Source organism: Zosterops lateralis (genome assembly GCF_965231275.1).
Source record: "Zosterops lateralis genome assembly, chromosome: 29".
Lineage (NCBI taxonomy): Eukaryota > Metazoa > Chordata > Aves > Passeriformes > Zosteropidae > Zosterops > Zosterops lateralis.
In genome coordinates, this window is record NC_139789.1 from 3,538,193 (window position 1) to 3,556,323 (window position 18,131).

At 56.0% G+C, this 18,131-nt stretch overlaps 2 protein-coding genes across 4 annotated transcripts in view; both read left to right on the forward strand.

Annotated features, from left to right (window-relative positions):
• Window positions 1–8,503, forward strand: part of DAZAP1 (DAZ associated protein 1) — a 24,587-nt gene extending 16,084 nt beyond the window's left edge. For all 3 annotated transcript variants that reach the window (XM_083879785.1, XM_083879784.1, XM_083879786.1), the window contains 5 exons: window positions 1,370–1,523; window positions 2,877–2,906; window positions 3,338–3,478; window positions 4,223–4,405; window positions 7,499–8,503. In XM_083879785.1, the coding sequence (XP_083735911.1) occupies window positions 1,370–1,523; window positions 2,877–2,906; window positions 3,338–3,478; window positions 4,223–4,405; window positions 7,499–7,671 (681 nt within the window). In that variant the 3' untranslated portion in view covers window positions 7,672–8,503. The remainder of the gene's footprint in view (window positions 1–1,369; window positions 1,524–2,876; window positions 2,907–3,337; window positions 3,479–4,222; window positions 4,406–7,498) is intronic.
• Window positions 8,504–10,293: 1,790 nt separating this feature from the next.
• Window positions 10,294–13,565, forward strand: RPS15 (ribosomal protein S15). The gene is made up of 4 exons (XM_083880173.1): window positions 10,294–10,343; window positions 10,650–10,735; window positions 12,339–12,573; window positions 13,415–13,565. The coding sequence occupies exons 1-4, from the start codon at window positions 10,341–10,343 to the stop codon at window positions 13,526–13,528; spliced, it is 438 nt and encodes a 145-aa protein (XP_083736299.1). The 5' UTR covers window positions 10,294–10,340; the 3' UTR covers window positions 13,529–13,565.
• Window positions 13,566–18,131: the final 4,566 nt, after the last annotated feature.

Consider the following 18,131-nt stretch of genomic DNA (forward strand, 5'->3'; position numbering starts at 1 on the left):
TCTGCTTTTGTAAGCAATAACCGAATTCCCTCAGGGCAAATGTGTTAAGACTCATTAATTTGAGTCCTTTGAAAAATTCCCTTGGTTCCTCTCTGGAAGGGCCTTGAGCTGACAGAGATTTGGTTACTGTCATGTCTCATGTCCTTGGGGCATTGGCAAGGGGGGTGTGGGGGGCTTTGTCCTTGCCTTGTGCCTGTTTCCTGTTTGTTCTCCGACATGAATGGCTTTTAAGACATGGCAGGAAGAATTCTGAATACTTTATTTTCCATACTACTCAGGCCCATTGATGATTGAGAATTATTTTCTTTGTACTCTGGCACCCATTAAAATTAATCATGAAATGAAGAAAAAAAAAAAAGCCTCAAATTCAGCGAGTGCTGAGAGGGTTTCATTAAATCAGAACTGGATTTTTTTTTTTTTTTTCTGAAGAGGTTTATGTTGAATGTGCAGCTTATTTTAAGTAGGTCAAACGCACTTATTCCATGGCTGGGAACACTAGGACATTTTATCTTGGAATGAAATAAGTTAAGCACTGTGGTTACTAATTTTTAGAACAGGAGGGGTTTTGTCACTGACTTAACACAGTATGAAGATTTGCTTCTTATTGACTCAACTGTCCATTTTTATTACTTGCATGTTTGTTTACTTTTTTGTTAGATGTAATGTAAGATTCTCTTATCACATCCATTCCCTCTGACATTGTTTGAGTTAACTGAGATTCTTTAAGCGTTAGCCTGGGGAAGGTAAGTCTTTATCTTCCATTAGACATTTAAATAAAATCTTAAGTTTAAAAAAAAAAAAAAAAGACAACAATACAAAAAAAAATACAAAAAAATGTGTGTTTCTCAGGTATGAGCAGAGCTGAAATTGCAGTTAGTTGGGGTGGGTTAAACTGTCACTTCCAAATGGACCCCAAACATGTTTGGTTAAAGCATTAGTACCCTTTTTCAGAGCAGCCTCTTCACTCAAAATCCTGGTTTTTTAACTGAAAACATCATCTTCATATCTCCTGCCTTGAACATGAAATCAGTCTGTCATTAATGTCCAAGATTCTGCTGTTTTAAGTGCAGAGCTGCTGTAAGAGGGTACTGCTGTTTTAAGATTAAAGCCAACGAGAACGAAGCGATTCGTAGGACGCTTTTCTCGGAATCCCTCGGCAGTAGGACTCGTAATGCCTTATACCATCACCTACACTGTACCTGAGAAACATTGTAAATTACTGGCCTTTAAGTTTTAATAATTTAAGTATACTTTAGACATAAGTCATAAGATGCTAAGTGTAGTCTTAAGTGTAACTGCGGGTGTGTGTGCGGGGCCGGGGGGCGCGGGGCCCCCCCTGCCCTGCTGAGCGCTGCCTCTGTTTGTTTAGGTGGAGGTGAAACGCGCCGAGCCTCGGGATAGCAAGAGCCAAACTCCGGGGCCACCGGGGGCCAGCCAGTGGGGGAGCAGGATCATGCCAAGTGCTGCCAACGGCTGGGCAGGGCAGCCCCCTCCGACCTGGCAGCAGGGATACGGCCCCCAAGGTACTGCCCGCCCTGCCCGGCCTCCCCAGCTCGCTGCACGCCGGGTTTCTGGCCTAGGTGGTGTTCCCACCTTTATCTCTCTGATAGCAGGAGTAAATTTCTACACTCCCCACCCACCAGTTCTTCCTGGGGTTTCTTTGCTGCTTTTCCCAAAAATCTGAAGGTAGTGCCAGGTCTGGCATGTGTCCCACCTGTTCCCTTTGGAGCTGTCTCTCCCCACATGGAATTCCCCATAGGTTGAGGGAACTCACAGAACGGGTTGGGAAGGCTCCAGTTGTGACTCCAGCTGTGCAGTGAGTTCTGACAACACCCCAATGACAAATCTGGTTGAAATATGGCTTTTTCAAGGATGAGGCAGTTTCAAAGAAAGTTATCAGGAAAATCTGAAAAGGGATGAAGGGAAAATGGATGGCCTTGCCTTTGAATTTTATTGCTTAATGTAGCTTAGGAGAGCACCAGGCAGCTCTGGTGCAGGGAGCACTTAGTGCACACCAGGAGCCCTGCAGGGCTCAGGAGCAGCCTGGGTTTGATGGCTGCAACCCCCCTGAGATTCCAGAGGCAGGATAAACACGCTGAGTTCATCCAAAGACAATTTTGATAACTTGTGGAGAAATGCAGAGGGATAATTGAGTTGCTGTGACTTGCCTTGCTCTGAGAGATGAGAAATGTTCACCTGGGGGGCTGCAGGGAGCGTGGCTGCTCCATCCCTGCTCCGATGGAGGAAGTGCAGCACAGGGATTGCTCCTTTCCCCACGGTGCTGATTAACTTGAAAGCTGCAGCTGAGGGTTGACATCGTGCACAGATGTGCTAATCTGCAAACTGAGAAACTCCCATTATTTTCCATGCAGTGATTAGTAGGGAAAATGATATCTGATCTCCTGGAAAGATTAATGTCAAACACAGACAGGAGATTTATCCTTCAATCTCAGCACTGCACAAGGGATGGGAAAGGCTTTTTTTATGCTTCAAAAACTGCAGAAATAACTCGGATAAACCTGGTAGTAAATTAAGAATCCTTTGGATTTGTAGTCTGCTGGGATTCTCCGGGGTTCTCTGAAGTACTGGAGTTTCTTGCATTTAGTATGTGGCAGCTCTCAAATGCTCCATCTGATTTGGGTTTGAGAACTGCTGTCTTTCCTGAGTGTCATTTGCTGAATGATTCAGAGTCTTTCCAGATTTGCACATTCAGAAATAGTCCCACAATGTTGTTTGGGCCATAAAAATAGCTCTGTGAGGGACACGGGGAGGATACCCAGTCTATCCCAGAGCCAGATCCTTCCTCTTGCATCATCCCTGCTCCTGACTGTGCAGCTCCACTGATGTCTAAGGCTCTTTTTTTGTTCTGTTTGTAGGGATGTGGGTGCCAGCTGGACAGGCAATTGGTAAGTACATTATATGGGACCAATTCTGAAAGGAAAAAATCCTTCCGAGCACGGGCACAGCTTCTTTGAGCATTCACAGTGATTTGTGGATTTCTGTAGGATTTAACCTACATTTAAAAGCTTGATTGAATTTGTCCTGGAGGAACGAAGGGGAAGACAGTGGATTCTTAGCAGCTCAGTAATGGGAGCTGACACACATCCTGCTGTTCCAGCCACATTAATTTGTTACCAAGGGATTACATGCTAAACTGCAATTATTTACAGTGGGGATACTTGGAGGACAAATATTTCCCAAAGTGAGGATTCATAGAAGGCTGAACCTGCGCTTGAAATCCACCCAACAGCCTTACCCCATCTAGAGGAAGCTGACTCCAGCAGCAGCTCCTTGCTGCTCATCTGCTTCATTTTCTGGGTTTCTCTTCCTTTTGCAGGTGGATATGGACCCCCTCCTCCGGGCAGAGGAGCTCCTCCCCCACCACCACCATTTACCTCATACATAGTCTCCACACCTCCCGGGGGATTCCCGCCTCCACAGGGGTTTCCACAGGGCTATGGCACCCCTCCACCATTCAGTAAGTGACCCCCAGCACATCCAGCTCCAAAATCATCATTTGCTGCACTTGGATTTCCCCCTGTCCTTAATTATTTCTCCCAGATTATATATTCTGAGCTATAATTAACTATAGCATTATTTTTTTTCCTTGGATTATTTTATTCTTGGATGCAGTAATCATTTCTGTTCTCTAGTTTAAATCTGTGTGGGTAAATAAATTTAGATATATTGTGCACCTTTGTTAGGATATCTGAGAGAAAACTTAGAGCTCACTGCTGGTGACCTGGGCCAAACACAGGCAGGGTTTTTTGGAGGAGCTTAAAGAATTAAGGTCATAACTGGGGCTGGAAATACAAATAGGATTTTAGCACCTACCTCTCAGGCTACCTTTTCAAAAGTCTGTTGCAAACCTGCTTTAAAGAAGGTGGAAAATAGCATCCAGTTATGTTGAGATATTTTAGGAAAATCTTGGATATTACAGCTTCCTCCTCATTTCTCATGTCTGTGAGCACAGAGTTTGGTCCCCAGTTGTGCTTTATCCCTTTCTCTGTGCTGGCTGCTGCAGCCTGTGCCTGTGGGGGGGACATTTCTCCCACCTGTGCAAGGTGAGCTGCTGACATCTCTGAGCCCTGGGGTGACCGAGGTGTTGAGGTGAATCTCTGGTCACAAACTTGGGGTTTAATAGCTTTAGAAATGTTGGGTTTAAATTGCATTATCTCTAAAGCCAAGCAGGACGTTGACATTCACCTGTTTGTCCTTGCAGGTTTTGGTTATGGTGCTCCACCTCCTCCACCTGACCAGTTTGCCCCACCTGGAGTCCCCCCTCCACCTGCCACTCCGGGGGCAGCACCACTCGCTTTTCCTCCACCACCACCACCATCTCAAGCAACTCAGGACATGAGCAAACCCCCGACTGCTCAGCCAGAATTCCCTTATAGTCAGTTTGGTGAGTAACTGCTGCAATTCTTCCCCTTCCTCTTCAGTCCTGGGGACACAGTGTTGGACACACTTTGCTGCAGGCATTTCTCAGGGATGGGAATGCTCCCACCAGCTCAAGCCATCCTTAAATCATGCAATATTCTAGCCAGAGGGAATTTTCTTAGCTCTAAAGTGTTGCTTTTGTGCTGTAAAATAACCTTCAGGGATTTGTGCACTGCCAGGATGAATTTCTGGTTTCCACTCTCCCCAAACCTGTAGCTAAAACTTTCCACTCCACGAGCTTCACAGAGCTTGTAGAGAACTTTTTTTGTCTCTCCAGACCTTGGAGAACAGACTTGAAGAGTAAAAGCAGCACAGAGAGACAGGCAGTGCATGTGTAAGGATCCAAACTGGTGCCTTTTTCCATCCCTTCCCCGTTTCTCCCAAGGTGCAGCTCTCTGCAAAGCTTTGTGGTGCTCTGTAGATAACTTTGAGGTGGAAGGCACTGAACTAACAAGTTTTAAACCAGGCAGGCAATGCTACAAAAAAACAAATCCTTTTTAAAATTGCTCAACGAGTGCCTGTGCTCCAGAGTAAAATTGCTGCTGCTGCTCCCTGAGGGAGCTCAGAGGGAATTCTCATTCTCATCTTGCTCTTCTCAGCCCTGTTTTTCAACAGTGCTCTCCAAATACCTCTGCAGAGATCTCTGCAAACAGCTCTGTACTAATGTTTTTAAGGGATTGTAATTGGTCAGTTTTTACTTCTGAAGGGAATTTTTCATGCAGCAGCCCCATGGATTCAGGCTGTTCTCTGCTGGAACACGTTCTCCGTGTGGTAGTGCTGCCTCAAGTTCCTGCTATGAGATGAAAACCTCACAAAATTTATTTAAATACATATTTAAAGTTCCAGCAATATAAAGCAGCCTCTGAAGGAAGATGAGGCTTTGAGATGTGTTTATGGAGCAGCATGTTCTCATGTTCATGAGTTCAAAATGTTTTTTCATCTCTTTCTTACAAACACAGTTGATTTCATGGATAGTTTTACCCTCATGAATCGAGGAAGTTTTTCTTGTTCTGCCAGAATTTGGCTCTTTGCAGACTCTTTTTGGAGTGGGTTGGACCCTTCTAAATAAAGCACAAATCCCTGCACAGCCAGTTAGTCAGAGAGGAGCCAGAGTTTGTGAGGTGTTGGAAGTTCAGGAAGGATTTGATGGAGAAAGATTCTTCATCTGGAGCTGTAATGACAGACCAAGGGGAATGGCTTTGATCTGGAAAAGAATGGGTTTAGACTGGATATTAGGAAAAATTTCACTCTGAGGGTGGTGAGACCCTGGCACAGGTTTCCCAGAGAAGCTGTGGCTGCCCCATCTCTGGAAGTGTCCCTGATTTGCATATATTTACATAAATGTGTAAAGCTTGTGGGCTTTAAAGAGCCACAGAGTTCCCTAGTGAGTGTAAGGCACTGTGAGGTTTATGCTGGGCAGTGTCCTAAATCCTTCAGTGTGTGCCCCCAGGAGGAGTGTCAGCACTAACACTCCCCTTGCAAAATCAAATTAATTAATTACATTAATTTAAAATAATTAAAAACTCATTACCTCGGTGCAGGGCACTCTTGAGGCTTGTCCTTGCAGTCCCCTCAGCTCTCACCAGGATGGGTTTGTCTGCTGCAGACCCTTCAGGCCACACCCCAGAGCTTTGTCTGCCCTCCCAATGTCAGGCTGAGCAGGGAGGAGCAGCCTCAGGAAAATTCCCTGGTGTTCCTTGCCGGGGCTGTTGGAGAGGGGGAGAGGCAGGGATGGGGCTCAGATGTTGGGGTTTTGTGTCAGGGCAGCTCTTTGAGCTGGGTGAAACCCCACAGTGAGCTGTGCCTGGCTCTGCTCACCCCCACAGCCTGGCCAGGAAAAATCCTGGTGATTGATCCAGGCTCAGGTTTGGAGCCAAAAACACTCAAACCACACAATTGGCACAGCCCAGGGGAGCAGACTCAGGGAAGGCAGAGAGTCCTGAGTGGCTGTGCTGGTGTGTGCTGTGGCTTTCCTTCATCATAAACAACCTGAGCCCTGTGCTGAGCTGTGGGTTGTGTGCAGGGAGAGCAACTCAGGGCTGTGTTTTTCCCCTCCCAGCCTCACCCCTTGGCAAACAATCCCCTTGTAGTTTAGGGCGCCTGCTTATCTGTGTCTGAACAAATGCCAGGAGGAGCATTTGGAGCTCCCAGAGCCTGAGCTCGCTGTGTTTTAGTGCTCATTAGTGCCAGCAAGTCCTGAGGGACAGGCAGAGCTTGAAATTGAACTGCTGAAGGACGTGCTAAGAGACTTTGTTTGGGATTAAGAGAGTTAAACCTGCTCTAAGCCTGCACAGAGAGAGGCAGCACTGCAGAAATGCTCTTGGTAATTAGGAGCCTTAATAGCATCTTTCAGAGCAGGGGCTGGCACTGATGCCAGGATTAAGAGTCATATTTAATTATGAGAATTTGAATTAAATTTCTCAATTCCTCAGTCGTCTTAATTTACATCTAGCTGTAAATTTTGTGTTGGTAGCAGGAATTCCAGCCAGTCTTATCTCTTGGAAAGAAGACCCCTGTTTTTTCTCCCCTGTCCCTAAATTCTGCTCACTCCAGAGTGGTCTGTGGTGCAGGTCCCAGTATTTATGTGTGTTTTGAAAGGGAATTTTAGGATTGTCTGTTCAGTCCAGGAAGATTTTTGAGTGTGCAGGTGATGGAGCTGAGTGTGCAAAGCCAAAATCTGATAACTCCACCCTCAATCTAGGAGGATCTCCATCTCTCATGTGTGCTGTATCTGACAGGTTCTAGCCAATAAAAAACCCAACCCAAAATCAAACTGCTCCCAAGCTCACCCCAGAGCCGTGAGCAGATGGTTGAACTGCCAGCCTGGCTGGGATTACCCCAGACACAGCTCCCCCTTCCTGCACACCTGTTCCCTTCTGCTTTTTGCCCATTTCCTCTGTGAGGAAGGAAAATCCCTGCAGGACCCCAGAGCTGCTGCTCCTCGAGGTGTTCCAGGAGGAAACAGTGTTGTTGCTTTGGGAGGGAGCATTGTCAGCTGTGGGATTCACACCCATGACCGCTCCTGTGAGCTCACCCTGTGCCTTTCCCTTCTCCCCAGGGTATGGACAAGACTTGAGTGGGTTTGGACAAGGCTTCTCTGACCCCAGCCAGCAGCCCCCTCCCTACGGAGGCCCCTCGGTGCCGCCCTCCAGCGGCCCCCCGGCCGGCGGCAGCGGCTTCGGCCGGGGACAGAACCACAACGTGCAAGGATTCCATCCCTACCGGCGCTAGCCTGGGCTGGCAATCAGGGAGTGCTGTCCACAGGGAGCCCTGGGCCCAGCTGAACCCCGGGATCCCAGACTTCTGAACTTGTGACAATCACATTACTTGATGGAAGAAAAAAAAAACCTAACAACAATTTTTTTTTTTTCGTGGCGGGGGGGTGGGGGGGGTGGGGGCAGATGGCTTCTGAAGGCAGAGCTGTGGGTGTTTGGACTGCAGTTTTTAAAGATTTTCCTTTCTCTAACCCATCAGCACAAATAAAGAAAATGTCACTGGTTCAAATTACAGGGTTTTAAAAATGTCTTCAGCTTTAATTCAAAACTTCAGGTTTCTTTTTTTTGAAATTATTTTTCCTGAGCCTTTGTTTTACCGTATATTGTAAACTTTTATGTTTAAAAGAAAAAAAAAATATATACATTTACAGATTGTGAAATTTTTAAGAGAAATTTTCTACTATGTATGCTGGCTTATTTTTTAATTTAAAAACAGGGTTTCCGTGAGCGCTGTCGGAGGCGGGTGGGAGGGGAAGAGCTGCAGCCCCTCCCTCCCTCCCTCCCCACGGCAGCGCTGGGACGGAGGGTTCCGAAACTCTGGGAGTTGACAGAAAACCTGCTGAGTGTATTTTGCTGTTTGTTCTGGGGGGGCAGAGCTGGGCCAGGGCAGGAGCTGTGGATGCACAGAGGCCCCGGGGGAGCTCCGGGCTCTGCGCTTCCCTCTCGGGGCTCCGGAGGCCTCGGCGAGATTGTGGTTTTCCCTCAGGCAAAAAAAGGTTTTGGTGCGTTTGGCACTGAGCAGTGCTGAGCCCTGGTTTGAATAAAGACAAGAACCTTTGGATTAGAAACACCAGCCTGTCTCCATTTTTCTGTTTGGTTTATTTTTTTTTTTTTTTTTTTTTTATTTTGTGAGTGTGGGTTTTCTGGAGAAGTGCCTTGGGAGGCCTCGGGGGCAGCTTTGCTGGGTCTGTGTGGTGTCACCAGCTGTGCCTTCCCCACTGGGTGGCAGTGCCAGGAAGCCACTCCTGGATGGGATCTGACCTGGGGAAGCATTATCCAACCTCGATCAGATCCAGCCTGTTGGAAGAGTTTTGATCCAACCTGATGTGGTGAAGGGCTTGGACTGGGATTGGGTCCAACCAGGTAAAGTTCCACAATCCTCCAGCCTGGATTGGATCCCTCCTGGCAAAGGGCTCCCACCTGAATTAGATCCATCCCAGGGAAGGGCTTTAGATCCAACCTCATGTGGTGAAGGGCTTAGACTTGCAGTGGATCCAACAAGGTAAAGGGTTCTCCAGCCTGGATTGGCTCCATCCTGGTCAAGGGCTTTGCTCTGGCCTGGGTCTGATTTGATGTGAAGGGCTCTGATGTGGATCAGATCTGAGCTGGTGAAGGGCTCCAACCTGAATTGGAACATTCTTGGTGAGGGGCTCCTAAACCCCTTGGCCTGGCCCTGTCTTGGGTCACACATGATGGGGGCAGTGACACAGATCTTCCTCTTTCCCCTTCACCTCAAGGCACAGCAGGAAACTGGGTAGTTTATGGATTTATCAGCATCTTCAGTGGATATCAGTGTCTGTAACTTTGCCTCGTGTCTTCTGGAATATCAGCCCGGGGTTTGGCTCAAATGTGGGGCTGAGCTGTGGGGAAGGATCTCTCTGAGGTAAAATTGTCCCTTGGTTCAAGGGCAGCCCCAAATCCTGCCCATGGATCCTCACAGGGCTATGTCTGTGCTCATTAGCCCTGTCTGGTGTAATTAATCACTGTTAATGAGGCGGGATTTGGGATGTGTTGGGACATGTCTGTGCTGTGGAGATCGCTGGGTCGCTCCTGATCAGTTCAGAGGGGGTTTTGTATTTTGTGTGGATCTGGTTCCTCTCGCTGTGAATCCTTTGGGCTCCAATCATTGCTCTGCTCCTCGCTCTGTTACATCCCTGAGCTCAAAGTCCCTGCTGGAACAGGAGCTGCTCCAGTGTTTGTGCAGGTGTCACTGCTGGGAGCAGCTCAGGAGTGTGAAACACTATGGAAATGGCACAGCACCGCCCTGGAGCCTCGGGAACAGCGGACACCCAACATTTTTACCCTCTTCTGGGATAAAAGCGTTTGGATTTGGATCCCGTCTGCACAGAACCAGCTCTGCCAGGCCCGTGTGGGCCGTTAAATCTGGAGCCTCCTACCGGGGCCCAGAGCAGACCGAGCTGGGCCGGTTCTGCTCTGCCGTGTCCTCCCCTCTGAGCTGCTGCCTCCCGCGGCAAGGTGAAGGTCCACGGGGCAAAGACCAAGGTGGCTTCTAAAAAATATGCGGGAGGCTCAGAGCTGGCCCGGAGTGACCGCCAGCTCCAGGCTGTGCTGCCGGCCGGGGGACTGTGACCTGTCCCTGCTGGGCTCCACTGAGGGGACTGTGACCTGTCCCTGCTGGGCTGCACTGCTGGGCCAGCGGGGAGGAGCGGTTTCCTTGGAACCTGAGATTTCCCTGGATCACCAGGGGCAGGTTCAGGGGGGAAGAGGAGGCTCCGTCCCTGACGGGTGTCCCCTCAGTGTCCCCGGAGTGTCCCCTCAGTGTCCCCGCGCTGCGGGCGCGGCCCCTTTAAGGGCAGTGAGGGCGGAAGCGCTGAGAGCGCGCTGCTCTCGCGAGATCCGGCGCTTCCGGCGCGGGCCCGGCCTTTCCGAGCAGCCCCGTTCAAGATGGTGGGTGCGGGGGAGGCCCCGCCGGCGCCATCGGGCCCCATCCGCCGCCATCCGCGCCCCATCCGGGCCTTACCCACCGCGGCGGCGCTGCCCGGAGCTCGGGGCTTCCCTGGGGGACGGGGAATGGGCTTCCCCCGGCCGGCCGGGGCCCAGCGCGGCGGGAACGGGGCTGAGGGGAGGGAGCGGCCTGGGCGCCCCGCGGGGCTCGGTGGGGCCGCGGCCTTTCCGTGTGCGGGGCGGGGAACGCGGGGCCGGCCGGCCTTGAGTCCCCCGATCCCCCGGGCCTGACCCCCTGTCCCGCTGCAGGCGGAGGTGGAGCAGAAGAAGAAGCGAACCTTCCGTAAATTCACCTACCGCGGGGTGGACCTGGACCAGCTGCTCGACATGTCCTAGTAAGGGTTGGGGAGCCCCCGGGCTGGGGTTTGGGGGTCGGGGAGCTGCTTCTGCCCCGTACTCGGGTTGTGTTCAAACAGCGGCAATAACGGCGGGTTTGGGTGCTCAGTGGCTGCTGTTTTGGGCTGTTCAAAGTCCCTCAGTGGGTGACACCGTCAGTGTGGGGTCCCGAGGCGCCGCTCCGGGCTCGGTTTGGATGATGCTGTGGGTGTGGGGTCCCTGGCGCTCCTCGGGGCCGCGCTACGGGTTCAGTTGGGGTAACACTGGTATTTTGGGGTCCCTGGGGTTCTGCCTAGACTGTGCCTCAGCCTCAGTCTGGGTACCACAGTGGCTTTGGGATCTCCCCTGGGCCGCACCCCAGGCTCAGTTTGGGATCCTCGAGGTCTCCTCAGGCTCTACCCCTGGCTCACCTCCACCCTCGGGGGTCTCCCTGGGCCTTAGCTTGGGTAATTCTGGCTATGTGGTCTCTGGGGGTCTCTCCAGGCTCAGTTTGGGGTCCCTGGGGTGTCCCCAGGCTCAGATAACTCTGGGTGTGGGGCCCTGGGGGTCTCCTGGGGCTGTACCCCAGGCTTTGTCCGGGTAACTCTGTGGCTGGGGGGTTCCCTGGGCCTGCTCTGGATAACACTGTTATTGGGGGGTGCCTGTGGGACCACCCCAGGCTCGATTTGGGGACCCTGAGCCTGTCTGTACCCCAGGCTGTGTCTGGTGTCCCTGGGGATGTCCCCAGGCTCAGTCCAGGTAATGCCACTGGGGATGAGGCCCTGAGGCTCAGTCTGGGGCCTCTGAGGGGTCTCATAAGGCTGTACCCCAGGCTTAGTTGGGTAACTCTGGGAGTTGTCCCTGGGCTGTTCCCCAGGCTCAGTTCAGGATCCCTGGGGGGTCTCCTGAGGGCTGTATCCCCTGTTCTGTCTGGGTAACTGTGGCTGTGGGCTCTCTGGGCTCTGTCCAGGCTGTACACCAGGCTGGGTTTGGGGTCCCTGGGTTGTCTCTGGGTTGTTCCCCAGGCAGGGTTTGAGGTCCCTGGGGGTCTCCTGGGGCTCTGTCTGGGTAATTCTCTGTCTGTGGGGGTGTCCCTGGGTTGTTCCCCAGGCTCAGTTCAAAATCTCTGGGGATCTCCTGGGGCTTGTACCCCAGGCTGTGTCTGGGTAATTTTGTGGGGTCTCTGGGCTCTCCCCAGGTTGAGTTGGGGTCCCTATGGGGGTGACCTCGGGCCACACCTCAGACTCAGTTTGGGATCCCTGAGGGTCTCCTGGGGTGATACCCCAGGCTCTGTCTGGGTAATTCTGTGGCTGTGGGCTATCTGGGCTCCACCCAGGCTGTTCCCCAGGCCGGGTCTGGGGTCCCTGTGGGGGTGTCCTTGGGCCATACCCCAGGCTCAGTTTGGGATCCCTGGGAATCACCTAGGGCTGTACCCTAGACTCTGTTTGGGTTACTGTGGCTCTGGGCTCTGCCCAGGCTGGGTCTGCGGTCCCTGGGTTGTCCCCCAGGCTGTGTTTGGGGTCCCTGGGTTGTCCCCAGGCCGGGTCTGGGGTCCCTGGGTTGTCCCCAGGCTGTTTGGGGTCCCTGAGCCACCCCTGACCCTTCCCTGTCCCCCCCTGGCAGCGAGCAGCTGATGCAGCTGTACAGCGCGCGGCAGCGGCGCCGCCTGAACCGCGGCCTGCGCCGCAAGCAGCACTCGCTGCTCAAGCGCCTGCGCAAGGCCAAGAAGGAGGCGCCGCCCATGGAGAAGCCCGAGGTGGTGAAGACACACCTGAGGGACATGATCATCCTGCCCGAGATGGTGGGCAGCATGGTGGGCGTCTACAACGGCAAGACCTTCAACCAGGTGGAGATCAAGGTGAGCTGGGGCCTGGCAGGTGGCTCTCGCACTGGGCTCAGTGTCTGGAGTTGCTTCTAACTCTCTTTGTAAATTCTACTTGTCCCCTCTGTCTGGGAGGGGTCCAGGCTGCTCCTTGGAGTGGGGTTGGCTCAGAGGGGCACCTGGAGGTGTCACCCTGGGAGCTCCATGATGCACTTTGGAGCAGGGCTAGCCTGGAGGGACACCTAGGTGTCATCCTGGGCGGTTCAGGCTCCTCCTTGGGGCAGGGCTGGCTCAGAGCGACACTTGGAGGTGTCACCTTGGGAGCTTCAGGATGCTCCTTGGAGCAGGGGTAGCCTGGAGGGACACCTATATGTGTCATCCTGGGGGCTTCAGGCTCCTCCTTGGAGCAGGGCTGGCTCAGAGGGACACCTGGAGGTGTCATCCCAGGAAGGGGCAGCTCCCAGAGGGGTCTCATTGTGGCTCTGAAGCACTGACATAGCTGTGGAGTGATCCATGTGCTCAGCCCCTGCTGGCACCCTTCAGGATGAAACAGATCCCTGAGCTTTCCCAGGAGTGGAATTACCCACGGGGTGGTGTCACTTGATCTCACCAGTGGGATTAAATGCCATTTCTCACTCCTATCTGGCATTAAATCCCACCTGAGAGGACACAAATGTCCCTGTGGTTCCCAGGAGGGGCAGAGCTGGGGGAACCCCTCTGGCTCCACATCGGGGCCCCACGGGAGGAGCCCAGCTGGAATAACCCAGCTGTGCCGGGCTCCTGCCAGCCCCGAGATGGGGATGGGAACAGGGACAGGAACAGGAGGGGGCTGTCCCTGCCCCCCTGTCCCCAGCACGGATCTCTCTCTCCCCTGCAGCCCGAGATGATCGGCCACTACCTGGGCGAGTTCTCCATCACCTACAAGCCGGTGAAGCACGGCCGGCCCGGCATCGGGGCCACCCACTCCTCCCGCTTCATCCCGCTCAAGTAACGCCTTGTCCAGTGTAAATAAAGAAATTCCACCTGGATCCCTCTGTCTCCTGCCTCTCCATTCCCCGAGTCGGGGCTGGGTTGTGTTAAACTCAGCACTCCACCCTCATTGGATGTTTTCCCGAGTGTCCCCAGGGTTTTTGGCACTGCGTGCTGTGGTCACCTGCAGCAAACAAATCATCTTCATGTGGGTTTAGTAAATGAATGAAATTCCTTGCTGTTGGCTGGGAAGTGGGGAATGGGACTTTAATTTTTACAGCATTTCTATGTATTTAACTTTATTTGTTAATATAAACACTGGGAATGTGGAATTGGGGGAAGGCGGGGGGGTTCCCAGGGCTCACCCAGCCTGAGTCCCAGGAGAAGCTCCCAAGACCCATCACAGGATGTCAAAACCCCAAAACATTATTTTGTCATCCTTACTTTGGGAACCCAAAGGATTGTGGTGACAGGGATCACAGAGTGACATTGGGTGGGGGTGAACTGGGGGTTTACAGCCGAGGCTGGGGGGGAGGGATGTGTTTTTGGGGGAGGCTCTCAGGGATGAGGCTGATGATAGGAAGGAAGATGAGTTGAGCCCGGGTGGATGATCCAGTTTGTCCCTGAACTGAGACAAATGAACCCAATGTCCATCACCAGCACCAAGTCCTGTCGTGAAGCCATTGGTGGAGAGGGACCATTTGTCCCCAGGGTGGGCCTGGCTTGCCCCTGCTGCTGCCTGGGGTCCCTTTGGGGTCCCTTGGGGATTCCTCAGGGTTCCCTCAGGGCCCAGCTCCAGCTCTTTCAGTCTCGCACCCTCCACATCCCATTCCCGTGGCTGGTTGTGCCGGGGCCATTTGTCCTTTAGGGGAGGTCCCCTGGCTTCAGGTCCCTTTTTGTTCAAGCAATGTGACCTTGAGAGTCCTCCCACACCACTGGTGGAGGTGGGAGAAGGGGCCGGGGCCACTGTCCAGCCGGGATGAGTGTCCAGCTGGGGTCACTGTCCTGCCAGGGTCACTGTCCAGCCGGGGTCACTGTCCAGCCGGGGCCGTGTGGGGACTCTCAGCCCCGGGGGACGCTGCCCGGAGAGCCAGGATGCCCCAGCTGGGAGGTGGGTGGTGACAGTGACCTCGGCGGGTGACAGTGACCTCGGCGGGTGACACTGCCCCGAGCACCCGGCAGAAGCCACGGTCCCGGCAGGGATGGGCTGCAGAGGGGTCCTGGTGAGGGTCCCGCTCATCCCGGGGGGACACCGGGGCTCAGCCGGTGCTGCCGCACCTTGGGTGGGTCCCCAAGGACGTGGGGATGGCACCGGGCGGCTCACGGGGGACGGGTTCGGTCGGGAGGGGCCGGTTCGGTCTGGAAGGGCCCGTTCGGTCTGGAGAGCCGGTTCGGTCTGCAGGGACCGGTCTGTAGGGGTCGGGAGGGACCGGTCCGGTGGGGAGCGGCAGGTGCGTTCCGGGTCGTGGGAACGGGGCAGATCCCGGCGCTTTTGCGGCGGCCGGAAAAGAGGCGGAGGGAGGGCACCGGAGCCCTCCCCGGGGGTCCCGTCTCCCCCCGCCCGGCGCAGTCCCGGGGAGAGCAGGGGGGCCGCGGGGAGCCCCCGGTGCCGCCCTCTAACGGCGGCGGCGGCGCTGGAAAATCCCGAGCGGGAGCGGGGGGGCGGGGGCGGGATGCGGCTGCTCGGGGCCGCGCCGGAGCCTCGCCCAGCTCCGCACCGCCCCGCGCCGCCCCGCACCGCTCCGCACCGCCGGGGATGAGGTACGGCCGCACCTGCCCCGGAGCCCCCCGATATCCCCCCGATATCCCCCCGGGGGTCCCCCGGCTCCGGCCGCTGCAGCCCCCGGGGATGGGGGAATCGGGGGAGGCTCCGCGGCGGGGCCGGGGGGGGATCGGGGTGCGGTGTCGGTTTGCGGGGGGTTGGATGAGCCGGGGGGGCCGATCTGCGCCCCCTCCCCGCGGTGGGGATCCCCCGGCCCCGGGTGCGGCGGGCGCGGCTCCGTCCCGCGGGATCGGGAGGATATCGGGGGGATCTCGGGGGGATATCGGGGACAGGAGGGTTCAGGGCGGATCAGGGGGTTCAGCTCGAATGGGGAGGGTCGGGCAGCGTTTATCCCCCGCATCCTGCGGGGACAAAGGCCGGACAATGCCGGGGCTCGGCGGGGAGCCCGCGGGAGGGGGGGGAGAGAGATCAGCCCCCCCGTCCCCATTCTCACCTTCATCCCCATCCCCTTCCCCATCCCCATCCCCATCCCATCCCATCCCATCCCATCCCATCCCCATCCTGCGGGCGAGGCGGGGGGTCGTTCCTGGGGTGACCGCGGCTCCCCCCGCCCCGATGCGAGCTCGGCTCCCGCAGATCCCCCCCCGCTCCTCCCCTCCCGCTGCTCCCCCAGCGCGGCTGGGCCGGGATTGCGGCTGAGCCCCAAACCCTCCCCACAAACCCGCACCCCAAATCCACCTCCCAAACCGGTCCCCAAAACCCTCTCAGCCCCACCCGGGGGCTCCCCGAGGGTCCCGGTGCCGTGTCCCCGGGCAGGGCTGTCCCCAGTCACCCCGGGGGGGTGGGGAGGTGCTGCTGGCCCCGGCCTGTTCCATTCCCACGGGTGTGGGGAGGGCCAGGGCGGCCCTGCATTGTGGGGGGGGCTGTGCTGGCGGTGTTGGGGACCCCAGTGTTCCCCCCACCAGGGCCCCACATCCATCCCCAGGCCAGGATGTTCAGTGTGTGTGTGCAGGTGCAGTGCGGGGATCAATGCTGTGCAGGGCTCGGGTGATGGATCCATGTCCCCGTGTCCCTGCAGGCTCCAGCTGGGGGGGCTGTGCTCCCCGGGGGGGCTTTGCTGCGGTCGGGGGTCCCCGGGGCCGGGTCGATCAGCCCGGCTCGGTGACAACACGCTGTTTGTTTAATGTCCCCGGGGGCTCCGGAGCCGCAGCCGGCCGGGCTCAGCTGTGCCTTTGGCGGTGGCTGCGGGGCCTGTCCCCAGCCTCGCCCCCAGAGCTGCTGCCGGGCCGGAGGGAGGGGTGCAGGGAGCTTGGGGGGTCCCCAGGGCTCCCCAGGCCCTGCCCTGCTCTGCCCAGGCCAAGGTGGCATCGTGCATAGTGAGCATTGGCCGATGGGTGAGACACTGCGGTGATGAACAATGCAGAGCACGGTGCTGGGCAGTGCTGTGGGCATTGTGGGCAGTGGGCACTGTGGGCAGTGCTGTGGGCATTGTGGGCAGTGGGCACTGTGGGCAGTGCTGTGGGCACTGTGGGCACTGTGGGCAGTGGGCACTGTGGGCAGTGCTGTGGGCAGTAGAGTGGTCAGTGGGCACTGTGGGCAGTGCTGTGGGCAGTAGAGTGGTCAGTGGGCACTGTGGGCAGTGCTGTGGGCAGTAGAGTGGGCAGTGGGCACTGTGGGCAGTGCTGTGGGCACTGTGGGCAGTGCTGTGGGCAGTGCTGTGGGCAGTGGGCACTGTGGGCAGTGCTCTGGGCACTGTGGGCAGTGAGCGCCCCGGGCACCGTGGAGCACAGCAGGGTGTGCTGGGCAGTGCAGATGCTGCTTCATTTGCTGCAGCACCTGCCCTGCCAGGAAATTGCTGGATGGATCCAGGCCACACCAGTGGCCTCGGCCAGTCCTGGGGTGCCCTCAGCAGAGAGAGGCAGATTCTGGGGGTCAGAGAAGACACACCTGAGCCATCACATCCCCCCAGGGTCAGCCCATGGCCCTGCCGGGGATCCAGCCCGTGGGGGGACAGTGGATCCTGTGAGACAGTGACCAGCACGGTGCTGGGATGTAGCTGCAGCCTTGGCCCTGTTTCCCGCAGCCCCGGCCCCATTTCCCGCAGCCCCGGCCCCCCTTTCCCGCAGCCCCGGCCCCCGTTTCCCGCAGCCCCGGCCCCCCTTTCCCGCAGCCCCGGCCCCCCTTTCCCGCAGTCCTGTCCCCCCTTTCCCGCTGTCTCGCCTCCCCGTGGCTGCAGGTGCGGCCCCGGCCCCTCCCCGCAGGCTGCAGATCTCGGCGCCGCTGCGGCCGCTGTGCTCAGCCGGCCCTGCCAGGAACTGCGGGGGGCAGAGCTCAGTCCCCCCCTCCATCAGCCCCCCGATATCCCAGCCCTGACCCCCCGGGAGAGCAGCCGGAGCACCCCGGGTTCATTACAGGGTGGGGGTCCCCCGGGGGAGGGGGCCCTGACTGAGCAGTCGGGTGGGTACCCACAGGTTTGGGGTGCTGGGGAGGGGGGAACATGTTCCCCTGGGTGAGTGGAAGCCTCATTATCCCCTTCAGGACTGAACACTCCCAATCCTCCATGTCTGAGTCCTCAGGAAGGGCCGGGAACCGCCTGTGCTCCCCCATCGCTGTCGCCATAGCAACAGCGGGCCCTGCTCATCCCGCACCCTGCACCCCCGTCCCTTATCCTGGATCCCAAATCCTGCATCCCTTATCCTGCATCCCACACCCCAAATCCATTATCCTGGATCCCAAATCCTGCATCCATTATCCTGGATCCCAAATCCTGCATCCCTTATCCTGCATCCCACACCCTCATCCATTATCCTGGATCCCGTATCCCACATCCCACATCCATTATCCTGCATCCATATCCCGCATCCATTATCCTGCATCCCGTATCCCACACCCTGCATCCATT